The sequence below is a fragment of the Primulina eburnea genome, chromosome 18 (assembly GCF_022965805.1).
Source record: "Primulina eburnea isolate SZY01 chromosome 18, ASM2296580v1, whole genome shotgun sequence".
Taxonomy (NCBI): domain Eukaryota; kingdom Viridiplantae; phylum Streptophyta; class Magnoliopsida; order Lamiales; family Gesneriaceae; genus Primulina; species Primulina eburnea.
Genome location: NC_133118.1, coordinates 27,401,019 through 27,414,735, shown reverse-complemented (window position 1 = coordinate 27,414,735; position 13,717 = coordinate 27,401,019). Strand labels below are relative to the sequence as shown.

The 13,717-nt window shown below is 35.0% G+C and overlaps 2 protein-coding genes across 3 annotated transcripts; one reads left to right on the top strand and one right to left on the bottom strand.

Moving 5' to 3' along the window:
* Positions 1-3,152: 3,152 nt before the first annotated feature.
* On the top strand, positions 3,153-6,421 carry LOC140819331 (eukaryotic translation initiation factor 4B2-like). Its single transcript, XM_073179369.1, has 3 exons — positions 3,153-4,350; positions 4,927-5,640; positions 6,188-6,421. Exons 1-3 carry the CDS (start codon positions 3,212-3,214, stop codon positions 6,204-6,206), a joined length of 1,872 nt encoding a protein of 623 aa, XP_073035470.1. The 5' UTR covers positions 3,153-3,211; the 3' UTR covers positions 6,207-6,421.
* A 425-nt stretch (positions 6,422-6,846) lies between these two features.
* On the bottom strand, positions 6,847-9,638 carry LOC140819332 (probable protein phosphatase 2C 14). 2 transcript variants are annotated; one of them, XM_073179371.1, is made up of 5 exons: positions 9,039-9,638; positions 8,650-8,820; positions 7,744-7,914; positions 7,464-7,643; positions 6,847-7,343 (listed from the first exon to the last, which is right to left on the bottom strand). In XM_073179371.1, the coding sequence occupies exons 1-5, from the start codon at positions 9,396-9,398 to the stop codon at positions 6,930-6,932; spliced, it is 1,296 nt and encodes a 431-aa protein (XP_073035472.1). In that variant the 5' UTR covers positions 9,399-9,638; the 3' UTR covers positions 6,847-6,929. The 2 variants fall into 2 exon arrangements, with proteins under 2 accessions (XP_073035472.1, XP_073035471.1); XM_073179370.1 differs by having other exon boundaries at positions 6,853-7,379.
* Between the last annotated feature and the right edge of the window lie 4,079 nt (positions 9,639-13,717).

Below are 13,717 nucleotides of genomic sequence, written 5' to 3'. Positions count from 1 at the left end.
CGGTTCTTGAAATTTATTTTAATTCCCAATATGAAGTAGACAATTTTCTACTTAATAACGGTGTGTGATTCTATAAATTTTATAGGAAGTATATAGTTTTATTATCACTTGTGTGAGATGGTCTCACATGTCGTATTTTGTGAGACGGATTACTTATTTGGGTGATCCATGAAAAAATATTACTTTTAATGATAAGAGTATTATTATTTTTATTGTGAATATCGGTATGATTGACTCGTCTCACAGATAAAAATTCGTGAGATCATTTCACAAGAGACATACTCAAATTATTGATATGACGTGGGGACAAAAAAAGGTTAGGAATTGGAAGGAAATTTTTTGAAATTTCGAAGTACAAGAGTAAATCACGACTATTTTATATCATAAAAGGAACTAACATTCAATGTTGACAGAATGATAAAACCTCTCGGTCGACACGTTCGCTCGCTATTATTCATCAAAATCTTTTATTTTGTGGGAATCAAATTCCAATTGACCATGAAATAGACATTATCCTTGATATTCCTAGCACAAACTTTAGGATGACAATCACAAAATGAAGAACACCGGGGAGAAGTAATTGACTGGTCGGTCACGAGGGATAAAGTGTGAAACTATTTCACAAAGTAGTAGAGGAAGAATTAGTTGAAAATAATCAATTTTATATTTCTCAAACAAATTTTTTATTTTTATTTTTAAAAAATAAAATAAAAAATAACATATTGTATTTTAATTTTTTGAAATTTAGGATATATAACAAATCTTTTGCTTGCTTAATTGTGTCCACATCCACAAGCAAAATAGTACTAAAACAAGCAACGAATAATTGAGTCGCGTGCTTAGTCAAAAAGAAGCGTTGGTATAATGGCCTTTTGTCTATATGAGGTGCACCTCCAGTAATTGTAAAAAAAATTGAAACATCGACTATAATTTTTTGTAAAACTATAAATATTGATCCTATCGTTGATATCAGAGTTGATGACACGTGTCGAATTTAACAGTTGACAGAATTCATTAAATCAAGGGTAAAATGTGGAATCTTTTAGTAAAAAAATTTTCCGATAACTTTTTAAATCTTATGAAAAATACATAAACTTAAATGAGTGGGTCTCATGTGAGACCGTCACGGATCCTAATCTGTGAGACGGGTCAAGTATATCGATATTCACAATAAAAGTAGTACTCTTAACATAAAAAGTAACACTTTTTCATGGATGACCCAAATAAGAGATCAGTGTCACAAATACGACCAATGAAACCGTCTTACACAAATTTTTGCAACTTAAATATATGAGACGAAATCAAGTTTGAAAATTTGAACACACAATTTTTAAATTTGAAGAAAGAAGGCCATTATTGCACCACAATTAATGGTTTACCAATGGACAATGAATGTCAGCCAACTCATCTCGTTTAGTTTAACATTAATTTGATATTTACTAAATATCATACTCGGATAAATCCCCTCCCACTTGTTCATATTTATCACATCCAATAAAGACAAAAAATTGGGTGAGACGGTCTCACGGATCGTATTTTGTGATACGAATATATTATTTGGATCATCCATGAAAAAGTATTGTTTTTTATGCTAAGAATATTACTTTTTATTATAAATATCGGTAGAATTGATTCGTCTCACTAATAAATATTCGTGAGACCGTCTTACAAGGGACCTACTCTCCAATAAAATAATCTAAATGGACCGCAATTTATATTGATTCAATATTAATTTTTTTTTATCTATTTCATAATCATCATCATATTAATTTTATTTTTTTTAATGAGATATAGACGTCGACAAAGTTATGTAGTGTTACATCAATACATTCATGATTTTTTTTTAAATGGTCAAAAATAAAAAATTAGTGAAATTAGGCTTCGTATTTAAATGATATTTGTTATTATATAAGAATTATGGATGTTATTGGACAATATTGGATCGGTTCGGGGATCGGATTAAACCGGTTCCGGATTGTGGGTTATGGACTCTACCAATCGTGTAGGATATTAGACAAATTTGGAGTATGATATTTAGAAATGTAAACGAACCAAACCGTTTGTGAGCTATTCGAAGCTCGATTTGATAAAAGCTCGAGTTGATAAAAGCTCGTTTGAGCTCGATTAATGAGGCTCGTTAAGATAAACAAACCAAACTCAAGCTTTATAGTATTCGGCTCGTTAGCTCGTAAACATGTTCGTTTGTAAGTTCATGAGTAATCTTTTAGATAAAAAATAATAGTTTTGATATTTGATTTATTGATTTTGCATATTATTTATGAAATATATAGAAAAATCTATTAAATTTATTTATTATAATAAATTTACAAATTTTAATAAGAATAATATATTTTTCTTTAAATATATAATTTGATTTTTAATTAATTTAATGAAAATTTAACTGTATAATTCATATTTATTAAGCTTGTTTAGGCGCGATAAATGCTTGAATAAGCTCGTGAACCATGCATATATTCGTTAAATAAAGCTCGAGCTCGGCTCGATTATAAACGAATCAAGCTCAAACATTCAAGAGTTCGGCTCAGCTCGATTCGATTACATCCCTAATGATCTTACCCGAAATCAAAATCAAATTGATTTGGATTAAAACCGAATCAAATTGAAATGATTTGAAATTCATTTTCAAGCAGCCTGGTATGATATGACATTCACACTCGATTCAGTTTGATTTGGAAATCGATTAAGTTTCTGATCGAACCGGATTAAATCGGACATGATTTGAAATGGTTCCAAATTAATATGGTCCGATAAATATCTTTATATTAGTATTTTAAAAATCATTTTATTAAATATATATATATATATATATATATATATATATATATATATATATATAAATCTTTGAATTTGTATGAAGTGGTGCTATGCAACAAAAGCACTTTGTAAGATATTTATGACCGTGTCTTCTCCTTGCCAACCCACTTTTCACCCAATCAAATCCTTCCACGTAATCACAATCAGGTGGTGCCCGCAAAATATCCAACCGACGTGGGGCCCTTTGCTTTCCGGCCATTCACGTTCTTTGATACTATCGGGGCTCCGGATGCATTAACGGAGCCCCGTTTCACCAAAAATTATATATTAAATACTTAGTTTTTTAAAATCTTTTTTGTTTGTTTTTCCATATTTAAAATCTCAGGTTTGAAAAAGGAAACAATTTTTCCGTTAATACGCAGATCTTTATTCGAGGATGTCGAAATCGCCATGGGGGAATATCGGTGCCTGGGCCGCCGAGGCGGAGCGGGAGGAGGCGGAGGAGCGGGAGGCAGCCGAGAAGGCCGCGGCGCAGCCGGGCGCGGGAGCCAGCTTCCCGTCCCTGAATGATGCTGTCAGCACCAAGCAGAAGAAGAAGACCAAGATGACCTTGCAGGAGTTCACGATGAAGTCTAGCTACGGAGCCGGCTCTGGTCCTAGCCGTGGATTGACTCATGAGGAAATGCTACGGCTCCCGACGGGGCCGAAGGAGCGCTCCGCGGAGGAAATGCAATACGGAAGACTGGGCGGTGGGTTTTCAAACTATGGGAACCGGTCTGGTTCTGTTGGATCTGGGCCGGGAATAGATCGTGGACGAGACTACGAGGGTGGGAGGAGATCTTATGGATTTGAGGAGGAGAATCCGAGGGGACGGAATCAAGCTAGGGTTTCGGATTTCAATCCACTGCAACAGCCCTCGCGAGCTGATGGGGTCGACAGTTGGGCTTCGATGAAAAAATCCCTGCCCGACTACAATTCGGGTGCGACTCATTCCGGAGGTAAGTACAGCTCTCTGGGCGGAAATACCGGTGCTGGAGGGTCACGCGCCGATGGGGTGGACAGCTGGGCGTCTATGAAGAAGCCCATTTCACTATCTCAACAACAGCAATCTAGATCTTCAAGTTTTGGATCGGGCTTTTCGAGGCCCGATTCCGATCGTTGGACGCGCAATGAAGCGCAGAGGTTGGTCTTGGAATCTCCGAAAGATGAGGCTGAGGTGGTGGCCAAAGCTAACAAACCAAACCCGTTTGGCATGGCAAGACCTAGGGAAGAGGTGTTGGCGGAGAAAGGATTGGACTGGAAGAAAGTGGATGTGGATTTGGAAGTGAAGAAGCAGCCGAATTCCGCTGGTGGAAGCAGGCCAACTAGTTCTCATTCGAGTAGGCCTCAAAGCTCGCATTCAAGCATATCTGAAGTGCCGGCGTCGCTGTTGCCGGGAATGGCTGAAGGAGCGTCGAAGCAAAAACCAAAGGTGAACCCATTTGGGGATGCGAAACCCAGGGAAGTTTTGCTTGAGGAGAAAGGCTTGGATTGGAAGAAGATTGACCTTGACTTGGAGCATCGAAGTGTTGAGAGGTTATTGCCCTATGCTTATCCCATTGTGAATTTATTACTGCTGTATTAAGTCCTTTTATGCTTTTCACAAGATTTTTGCCATTAATGTCTTACCATTTTCCCAGATTATAGACCATAATTAATTTTGCTATTAAGGAAAAACCCTTTGTCCCAAATAGTTCTTGGCTATGATGGCTCGTAGCTTTATGCTTGTCAAAATGCATTTAGTTTCTTTGCAATCCATGTTAAAGTTATTTTAAAGTTGCCATAATTGTTTGTTTCTAAGAATTTTGTTAGAGCTATAAACCTACCCCAGAGAGCTTTGCTGTTCTTTTAGATTTGGTAGCATGTTTTGTTTGAATGCACCACTCTTCCACGTAGAGTTTTGCATGTTTTGTTGTGTAGTGGATATGAGTATGAAGAACATCACAAAGATTATTTTTTTCTTTTATAACTTGAACATTTGAAGTGTGTTGTACAAAAAGGTAGTTCACATCCTTTATTGTTATATAGTTATATTGTGCTTTGATTTCACAAGTATTAAAAGGCACGGATAAAAGGAAATGTTTTTGATAGTGGATGTGTGATAAATTTCAGGCCTGAAACTGAAGATGAAAAGAATTTGAAGGAAGAAATTGAGCTGTTGACTAACGAGTTGCAACAAAAATCTGGGAAAGATCAAACCAGTGTGAACGAAATCATACTTCAAAAGCAGCAGGAATTGGACCTTCTGGTTCGTCAATTGGATGACAAAGTTCGTTATAGTCAGAAAGCCTTTGAGAGGCATGGTTCTGGAGCTGGTAGAGGTACTGGATTTCATGATCGGCCTCCTTCCCGGCCTGGAGCACCTGATGCAGGAGCTGGTTTCCATGATCGACCTCCTTCAATGCGTGAAGCACATGAGGAACATAGAACTGGCTACCCTCAGAGACCTCATTCTCGGTCTGGCTTGCATGAGGATCCTAGAGTTAGCTTTACGGATAGAGCTCCACCGTCAGCAGGAGCATACGAAGACCCCAGAGTTGGATTTTCTGAGAGACCTCCTTCCCGGCCCGGAGCCTATGAAGACCCTCATTCTGGATTTTCTGATAGACCCCGTTCCAGGCCTGGAGTCTATGAAGAACCTAGAGTTGGCATTTCAGAGAGATCTTCCTTCACTCCTGGACCATATCAAGAGCAAAGAGCTGTTGACTATGGCGAGGGACCTCGTTCACGTGGCACTGTAAATTCATGGGGAAGACCGATGGACGACAGAAGGGCTACACAAGGTGGTGGTGGAAGAGGTTTTTTGGGCAACAGAGATATGGAGAGGTACTTGAATATACCATCTTTTATGTTTCAGACTCTCTTTTTTGGTTTTCATGATAGATAAGGACTGGATTTTCTTTCTTATATAGCATAAGTTGGAAATTTTTCCTATGAAGCTCTCTCTGACCTTAGATCAGGGAACCATCGTTGTCAATGTTCTGAAAGATTATCTTGTGTTGAATTTAAATGATTAAACTCCGTTACAGTGATAATGCTAGAATTTTAGAGATCAAATCGAATCTTTGGGCAATATGCTGAAATTCTCCTTGCTATTGTGAACACAAGTTGCCATTTGCTCGACCATTTTGCAGACAATTGTGTGGCATACTCCATGGGGAGTAGTGAATGAGCTATCTACATGCTTAGTTTTGGAGGTTGGGGTGAATTACTTTGCGTACTGGTACTAGAACGTATGTATATTTCTTGGTCATAATGGCTTATGGCTATATCTGTGGTGTTCTTGATGTATTCTTCACGATCTCCTGCTTCATATAATCGGCCTATATATTATGCAAATGTGATTGATGCTGGCCGTTTTGTTTTCTGGCAGGTCGGGATCAAGGTGGTGATTTTCTTTTGCTGTGAATTCTTCCAAGAAGTCTTCTGCTTTAACATCTGACCTGTTGGAATTCTAATATATGTAATGGCACATTATATTTTTATTCTCCGAATTTTGCTGTGAAAAATGGAGCTATAATTATTGGATACTAGCTTTAAAAATATTATCTTTAATTGTTGCATCGTGAACTTCCGATGATGCGGGAAAATACTTTTTTTACCTTCTTGCTTTACGTTGTTGGCTACACTGTTGAAATGCATACTCTGCCCGTTGACCCATTTACTTGTTATATATATATATATATATATATATATATATATATATATATATATATATTGCTCTTTGAGTAATTTTATGTAGACAAAAAGATCAGTGATGCAATGCAGCTAACTGGGGGTCTTTAGAGCACTATCTTCTGATCTCTCTGTTTGGTTTTCCAGACCTTCTCTGGGTGGATTACAGTGGAGGCTTTTAGTTAAAATATACATACATAATTTAAACATAAGTTCGTTCAAAGGAAAACGAAGGCTAAGTAGCATAATAGAGCCCATTAACCCAAGAGTTCCCAAGGCGTTGGAAGTTCATAGACGTCATTTGGTTATTTTCCTCGAGAGATTTGTAACAGCATAAATACTGTGTTTATATATATATACATATACACACAGAATTTCTAATTAATTTGTTTTATAACTAAACCTTGATGATTAATCTATACACTAATAATACAAAAAAATTAACCTTTAAAATGATGTCTTAAATCAACTATCATCACTGTAATATCATCCAGACTGCCCCTACTCACAGCCAGATTAGCAAGATCCTTACAGGCCCTCACAAGTTCCCCACAGACTAGATTCTCCGTCCAGCCTTCATCCCCCCCATTGCTTGGCACTGAGGTCGTCTTAGCGTTCATTTCTTTCACAGTGGAAACTCGTGGGCACTTAAATTGAGGACTCGTGTTCTCACAACACAAATCGCCTTCTCCGAGTTTCAGGTAGGTTGTCATCTTTTCATGGCTTGCATGATGACATATCCTCCTCGACCTGATGAATGAAAATCGGGGCGATCTTGAGATGGAAATGTCATTTACGCAGCAATGTACTATTTCTTGAGGAGACTTCATTACATTTTTATTTGCAGAACATGCCTGCAGCACAACATCCACTGCTTCTTGGTTACCAACCTATTATGAAATTGAAATCTGTTAATTTTGAAAGATAATGAAACATCGAGGGACAAAATCTCGTGTCATGCTGATTTTTTTTACCTCTTCCCAGAGTCCATCAGATGCTAAAACAAGATATTCCATGTCTGGACTCAAAGCTACAACCTTGGTGTCAGGCTCCGCCACCACCCAATTTTTCAAATGCGCATCCCCGATGCTTCTCGAAACAGCAAGCATTCCATGGACTCTCCAACTCCCCCGATGGAACACTACATATCCACCCTGAATAACAACAAATAACCACCAGAAGCGAGAGTCAGTACCAGCTTCAATCGTTTCTGGATTAAAGAAAAAGCTTCGAGATCGCGTAAGTTAATGGCACCTTGTCCTCTATTCTTTGACGTTCATCCTCTCGTGCTGGTGTATGATCCGTTGTAAGAACTTCTGCTATACCGCCCCTGCAAAGAACCGCTCTGCAGTCTCCCAAGTTTGAAATTACCATCTCCTCTCCCTCAATCAGGGCAGTGACACAACATGCACCGCTGCTGAAGTCCTGCAATTCTCCCTTCATCAGCCAAAATTCTTCTCCATTGTGGAAAATAAATTTGTAGTCCATGCAGTAATTCGGCAAAGTAGAAAAACATTTGATCTATCACAGTACATTTTTTCATCTTTTTTCTGCCTTGAAGCAACGGATGACGTAAAGTCAACCATCTTAAACGAAAAATATCCTCTCAAGTCTTTGCACCTTGCATGCTTCTCGAAATTCAAACCATTGCATAAAGTTTTACTGATTCAAATCTGAGAATTTTGTCGACCATTGCATAAAGTTTTACTGATTCAAACCATTGTGTCGACCACTCTTTTATGAGGAATCTCTTACCAAATTTTTTCAAAATATTGATGATACAAGTCGACACCGTATCGTTTACGATGTTATTCCTTTACAATGATCGAAAGAGTCATGTTAGTCGGCCAATATTTCATATAAAATTTCTTGTTTACGCAGTCCAAGTTTTTCTTATTCAAAAGATCCCATTTACTTTAGCCAACACGAATCATGCACCTAACCGAATCAATGACTAAAAAATAACAATATTTATTATAGTTCTTGTTCATACCAAATTACCAACTACCAACAAACCATTCGAGAACATTGCACGTCAAAGATGTACTTAGTCCAAGATATTAAAAACAAGCACTATTTCTGGGAGATTTTACAATCAAAATTAAGATTAAAGAAACTATGAAACCAGATGACAAAAACCAAGTTAAGATTAGCAATTACCTGTTTCAAGAATTCTTCATCTGTTCTCAAATAGCCTGCCTTCATAGCTTCTAACTTCGCATTTTTGTCAGAAGAATTCTCCAACATTTCAAAAATCTTCAAATGCAAATTTTCCGCCACAAATTCAGCAGCTTTGCTTCCCCCGTGCCCATCATACACACCGAAAAATCCCTGCAATTCAACTCCAAGAATTTGGTTACTTACGATTCATCAAGAAACTTTAGAATTCATCAAATATAATGCAGACAAGTCAAGAAAAACAAGAAACACACGCAAGATTCATCCTTTCAACCCATTTTTTTCTACCATTTCACATTTATATTAATCTAATATCACTTAATTAATTCAAGTATAAAAATATATCAAACAAGATTCAAACTTTTCACTACCTTCTTATCACTTAACGAAGAAACAATCCTGTGGGCATCTTCCATGAACTTTTTCTTGCCCTTAACTGAGAAAACAGCAACCCCGGAATCACTAAAGCACACAGCACCATCTCCTTGCCCTTGAGCACTGCTACACTCGGAAATATCAGCAGAAATTTCCCGAGAAACATTAGGGATCTCAATCTTGGGGGGTCTCTTTCTCTTCAAAGAACAAGAACCGCCACCCCCTTTTGGAAACCCAAAACCCTCTCCATCAGAAATAGAGACCACACAAGAAGAAGAATTCAAAGTACTGGTGGGAATTTCACCCCATCTTGAATGTGAAACGTTCGCCATTAAGATTGGATCATCATTTGCCATTAAAAACAAAACCAAGAAAATTGAAGGAAAACAAAAGGGAACTTAGAGTTTTGAGCCAAAGATGGCCCCTTTAACGGCAAATGTGGGAGTGGGTCAATGTCCCGAATTCATGACAGTTAAGGTTTGTTTTAATGGGGTCAAAGATTAAAGTTTCAAACTTTGAATACTTGTTCAGAGCCGTTAGGGTTCATGGAAAATAATAGGAGCTAAGGAGTCACAAACTTTGATCACACGCACTTTTAAGGGGCTGCAGCTTTTATGTTCCGTTTGAACGAGGGAAAATATATTCTAGATATATTTGGAAAGGATCAAACAAATTTATTGGCTTTAGACTTTAGTCAAAATCATACTCATTTAATTCTTGATTTTGTAGCCCAAACAAAGACAAATTTATTTTAAAAAATATCGAATTTAATTAATTTTTTTTTAGTTAAGGAGGGATTTTTTACAATTAGACGAAGAACTCGGGATTTTATCCTTAACGTGGGATACATCAGATATAGTAGGTTTTTTTGTAAGACGGTCTCATAGATATTTATCCAAAAAACAGGTGTTGGAACATAATTTTTATGTTTTGGTGTTAACAAACAAAAACTGATTTAAGTTAAACTTAACCAGACATCAGTTTAGCTTTTCTAGGCGTAGTCTGGATATGTTTTTCCGTACAAAACCGGATTGTCAGAAAATGTCGACATGAACAAAAAACAAGCCAACAGACACATCTTTGTTGAACGGATTTTTTTGAAACTCGAGAATATAAATAGAGAAGTACTTCAGTTTAGTAAGTGACGACGATTTTTCACAAAGATTCAAGCATTCAAACTTTCAAGTATATGAGCTAAAATCAGTCCAGCACATTTTAAAAAAAATTGCATCTGATCAATAAGGATCATCAAATGTTAGGATATAATAGTATATCAATTCATTGTTTTTTATTGCAGTTTGTACACAGTTATTTATTTAGTTGAGCTATACCTGCGTACTTTCCATTTTCAGTTTATCTGACCAAATCGTTATTTGATTTGTTCTTATATGTCAGTTTGACTCTTTTCCACACTTGTTTGTTAGTCAACTGACATTAACAATGGAGAGTATATAATTCAGTTACCAATCCGATTAATTAATTTAAACTAATAGCTTGTGTCAAGTGTTTATTTAACCATAATTCTAAACACTTCAACCGATCTTATCAACGGGTCAACTTTACTCATATTTATACATATTTATAATAATAAGTAATATGGCATAAAAGTAATATTTTTTCATGGGTGTATCAATAAGATATATATCATAAAAATTGATTCATGAGATAGTCTCCCAAATTTTTTTATGTATCTAATTTTAGAGTCAGATGAGCTATGAACTATCGGTAGACGCAATAAATTTTCAAAGAGATTATTTGCATTTCAAAAAGAGTGGGTCTCTTGTGAAATAGTCTCATAAATCTTTATCTGTGAGACGGGTCAATCATGTCGATATTCACAATAAAAAGTAATATTTTTAGCATAAAAAGTAATACTATTTCATGGATGACCCAAATAAGAGACCCATATCACAAAATACGAACCGGGCCATCGCACATAAGTTTTTGCCTTTAAAAAAACATAAGAACATTCCGTTTTTTTTTTTTTTGGAAACCGAATCATAACAATTATCTTTTATACTTTGTTGTAATTTTTAGAAAGATAAATAATTTACCTTTCATGTTGAAACTTTAACTTTATTATATCAAATACTGTCTCTCTCATCTTCAGTATATATATATATATATATATATATATATATATATATATATATATATATATATATATATATATATATATATATATATATATATATATATCATTCTTAAATTTGCCGAACTGATTGGTTAATGCATAAAAGTTAAAATTCAAATTATCGAAATAAATAAACTAAAGAATTAAAATATGTATAACGAAAATATTTTTTTAAAACTTTGATTATTTAGATTCTTCAGATTATATATATATATATATATATATTTATGTATATATAATAAAATAGTCAAAAATTAAATTTACCAATACTTTTAAATTTAAAATAATTTACAAGAAATAAATAAATAAAAGTATTAACTCATATTAGTTCAAACACTTAATGTGCTTGATTACCTTTTAAAATAAAATATAATAAAGTTTTATATGTAAAATATTTTTTTATATATTTTAGCAATAGAAAGGTATTTTTTTAGAATAATATAAAGGTAATTTACACGTATCGGACTTTGAAATTTGACTGAACCAACTTTTGTTGTGCCGCCAAAATATGGAGGGTTCACTCCTATTTTAACTTTTATTGGTATGTGGGAGCCAAAGTTGCTTTTGAAATATAAAATTCCATCAAACTTATTTTTATTTTATTTTTGTGGTGTACAACAATTATATTTATGAAAAAAACGATTGACACATGATGTTTGATTTATTTTATAATTTAAAATATTTTAGTTTAGTCGTTATAACAAACTATATATAATTTTTGATAAAATGACGAATATTTATCTTTCAGTTTGTATCAGAGTCAATATAACGTATTCAATCGTAAAGAGAACGATTATTGGAATGTATTAATTGTTTCTGATAGGGTAGAGATCGACTTGCTTCGCTTGAGCTATTGTACTGTGGGGACCCGGACGCTAATCATCTTCTTAATCTTCTTTGGGGTTTAATTATCGGTTAAGATAAACAGGGTCTAAAAATTTTTCTTGTAAAATGCGGAAGGTAATGGAATCATGCTATTATACAAATCAGTATAATAATACAAATCCTGTACAACATGCATCTAGTTTAACTAAGGTTTAACTACTACAATCAAGTAATAAAACCTATCTATATCTAAGTCCGTAATCACCACTCTAATCTTGATCTCTCATCTTCTTCTTGACCCTGATCCTGCCCCACCTGTTGTCATGCACACATACAAAACAAGACAACAGCCGGATAACTCCGGTGAGATATAAATATCCCAGTATAAACAATGTATACATGCAATCATATAAAACATAAAAGCATGAATTATATCTTATCACATGTAGCATAGTCAAACAACATGTATCAATACCAGTCTGTAAATAAAACATTAATCGTAATCTACGAAACATAAATTCATACGGATCTGTAGATCAAACTCTAGTCTCAATATCTAAGACTCGGCTCATCTCTTATTCTAATCTAGGGATCCCGATCTAAGTTAGACTTTTGGTATGCCGTATCGAGTGTCTACAATAGACGCCGATCTACATCTAAAGCTCATCGATACACCGTAAGTCTATGGTCTGAGCAGTTCTGACAAAGACTTAGACTTGGGCATGCTATATCGAGTGTCTACAATAGAAGTCGATCTACATATAAGCTCATCAATATACCACAAGTCTAGGGTCTTAGCAGTTCTGACAAAGGCGGTTCTGCCCTAGCTAGGCTGATCTGCCCTAGACTCAAACTCTGGCTCTGCTATAATTCAATAAACTTAACATATCAATCTGATAATCTGCAAATATCAATGCAATAAAATAAAGTATGTGATTTAGGGAAACTCAAGTCAAACCTAACTCGATTTGTGCAATCCCGAATCAACATTTATTTATACATTTATCTTCACGATCTGATGAAGACGAGATCTTGTCTTCCAATCTGTCCATACCCAGTCTGGTAATGACAATCACATAAATACAATATCAGTATATATCTCAGTTCAGAATCTGTTCTGATTAATACTCAAATCAAAATACAATCTGATCAATGTCAATAACGTAATAGTACACTCTCTTTAATACTGACTCTGATCAAATATAAATCAACTGATGTTTCGACGGCATAACAATACAATCTGAATAACTCCGTTAATCTCAACATCACAAATATAATACCAGAACTCATAATCAATGCTGGTGTAACTCGTAATCTCAATGATAACACAAATCTGATACGAATCTCAGTCAAATCAACTCTGAAATTCATAACAATTATAGAAACAGTCTGTTCTTTAATCTGACTTCAATTATACAATATCTACTATAGCAGAAACATCATATCTGATTCATATTCAATTCTGACAATATCATAAATTCAAATCTTGTCTAAACGTAACAAAACTTACGTCCAGTTGTAGCCTGCGTTGATAGGAACTCAATACTGAAGTCGGATTCAAATTCTGACGGACGGATTGTTCACAACTCACGCTAATACTCTTCGAAGAAAACTTAACATTTCTCTCCTCAATTTCCTTCGTTTCCTTCTAAATTAACGTTTGTATGTATATATATATATATATATATATATATATATATATATATATATACAACT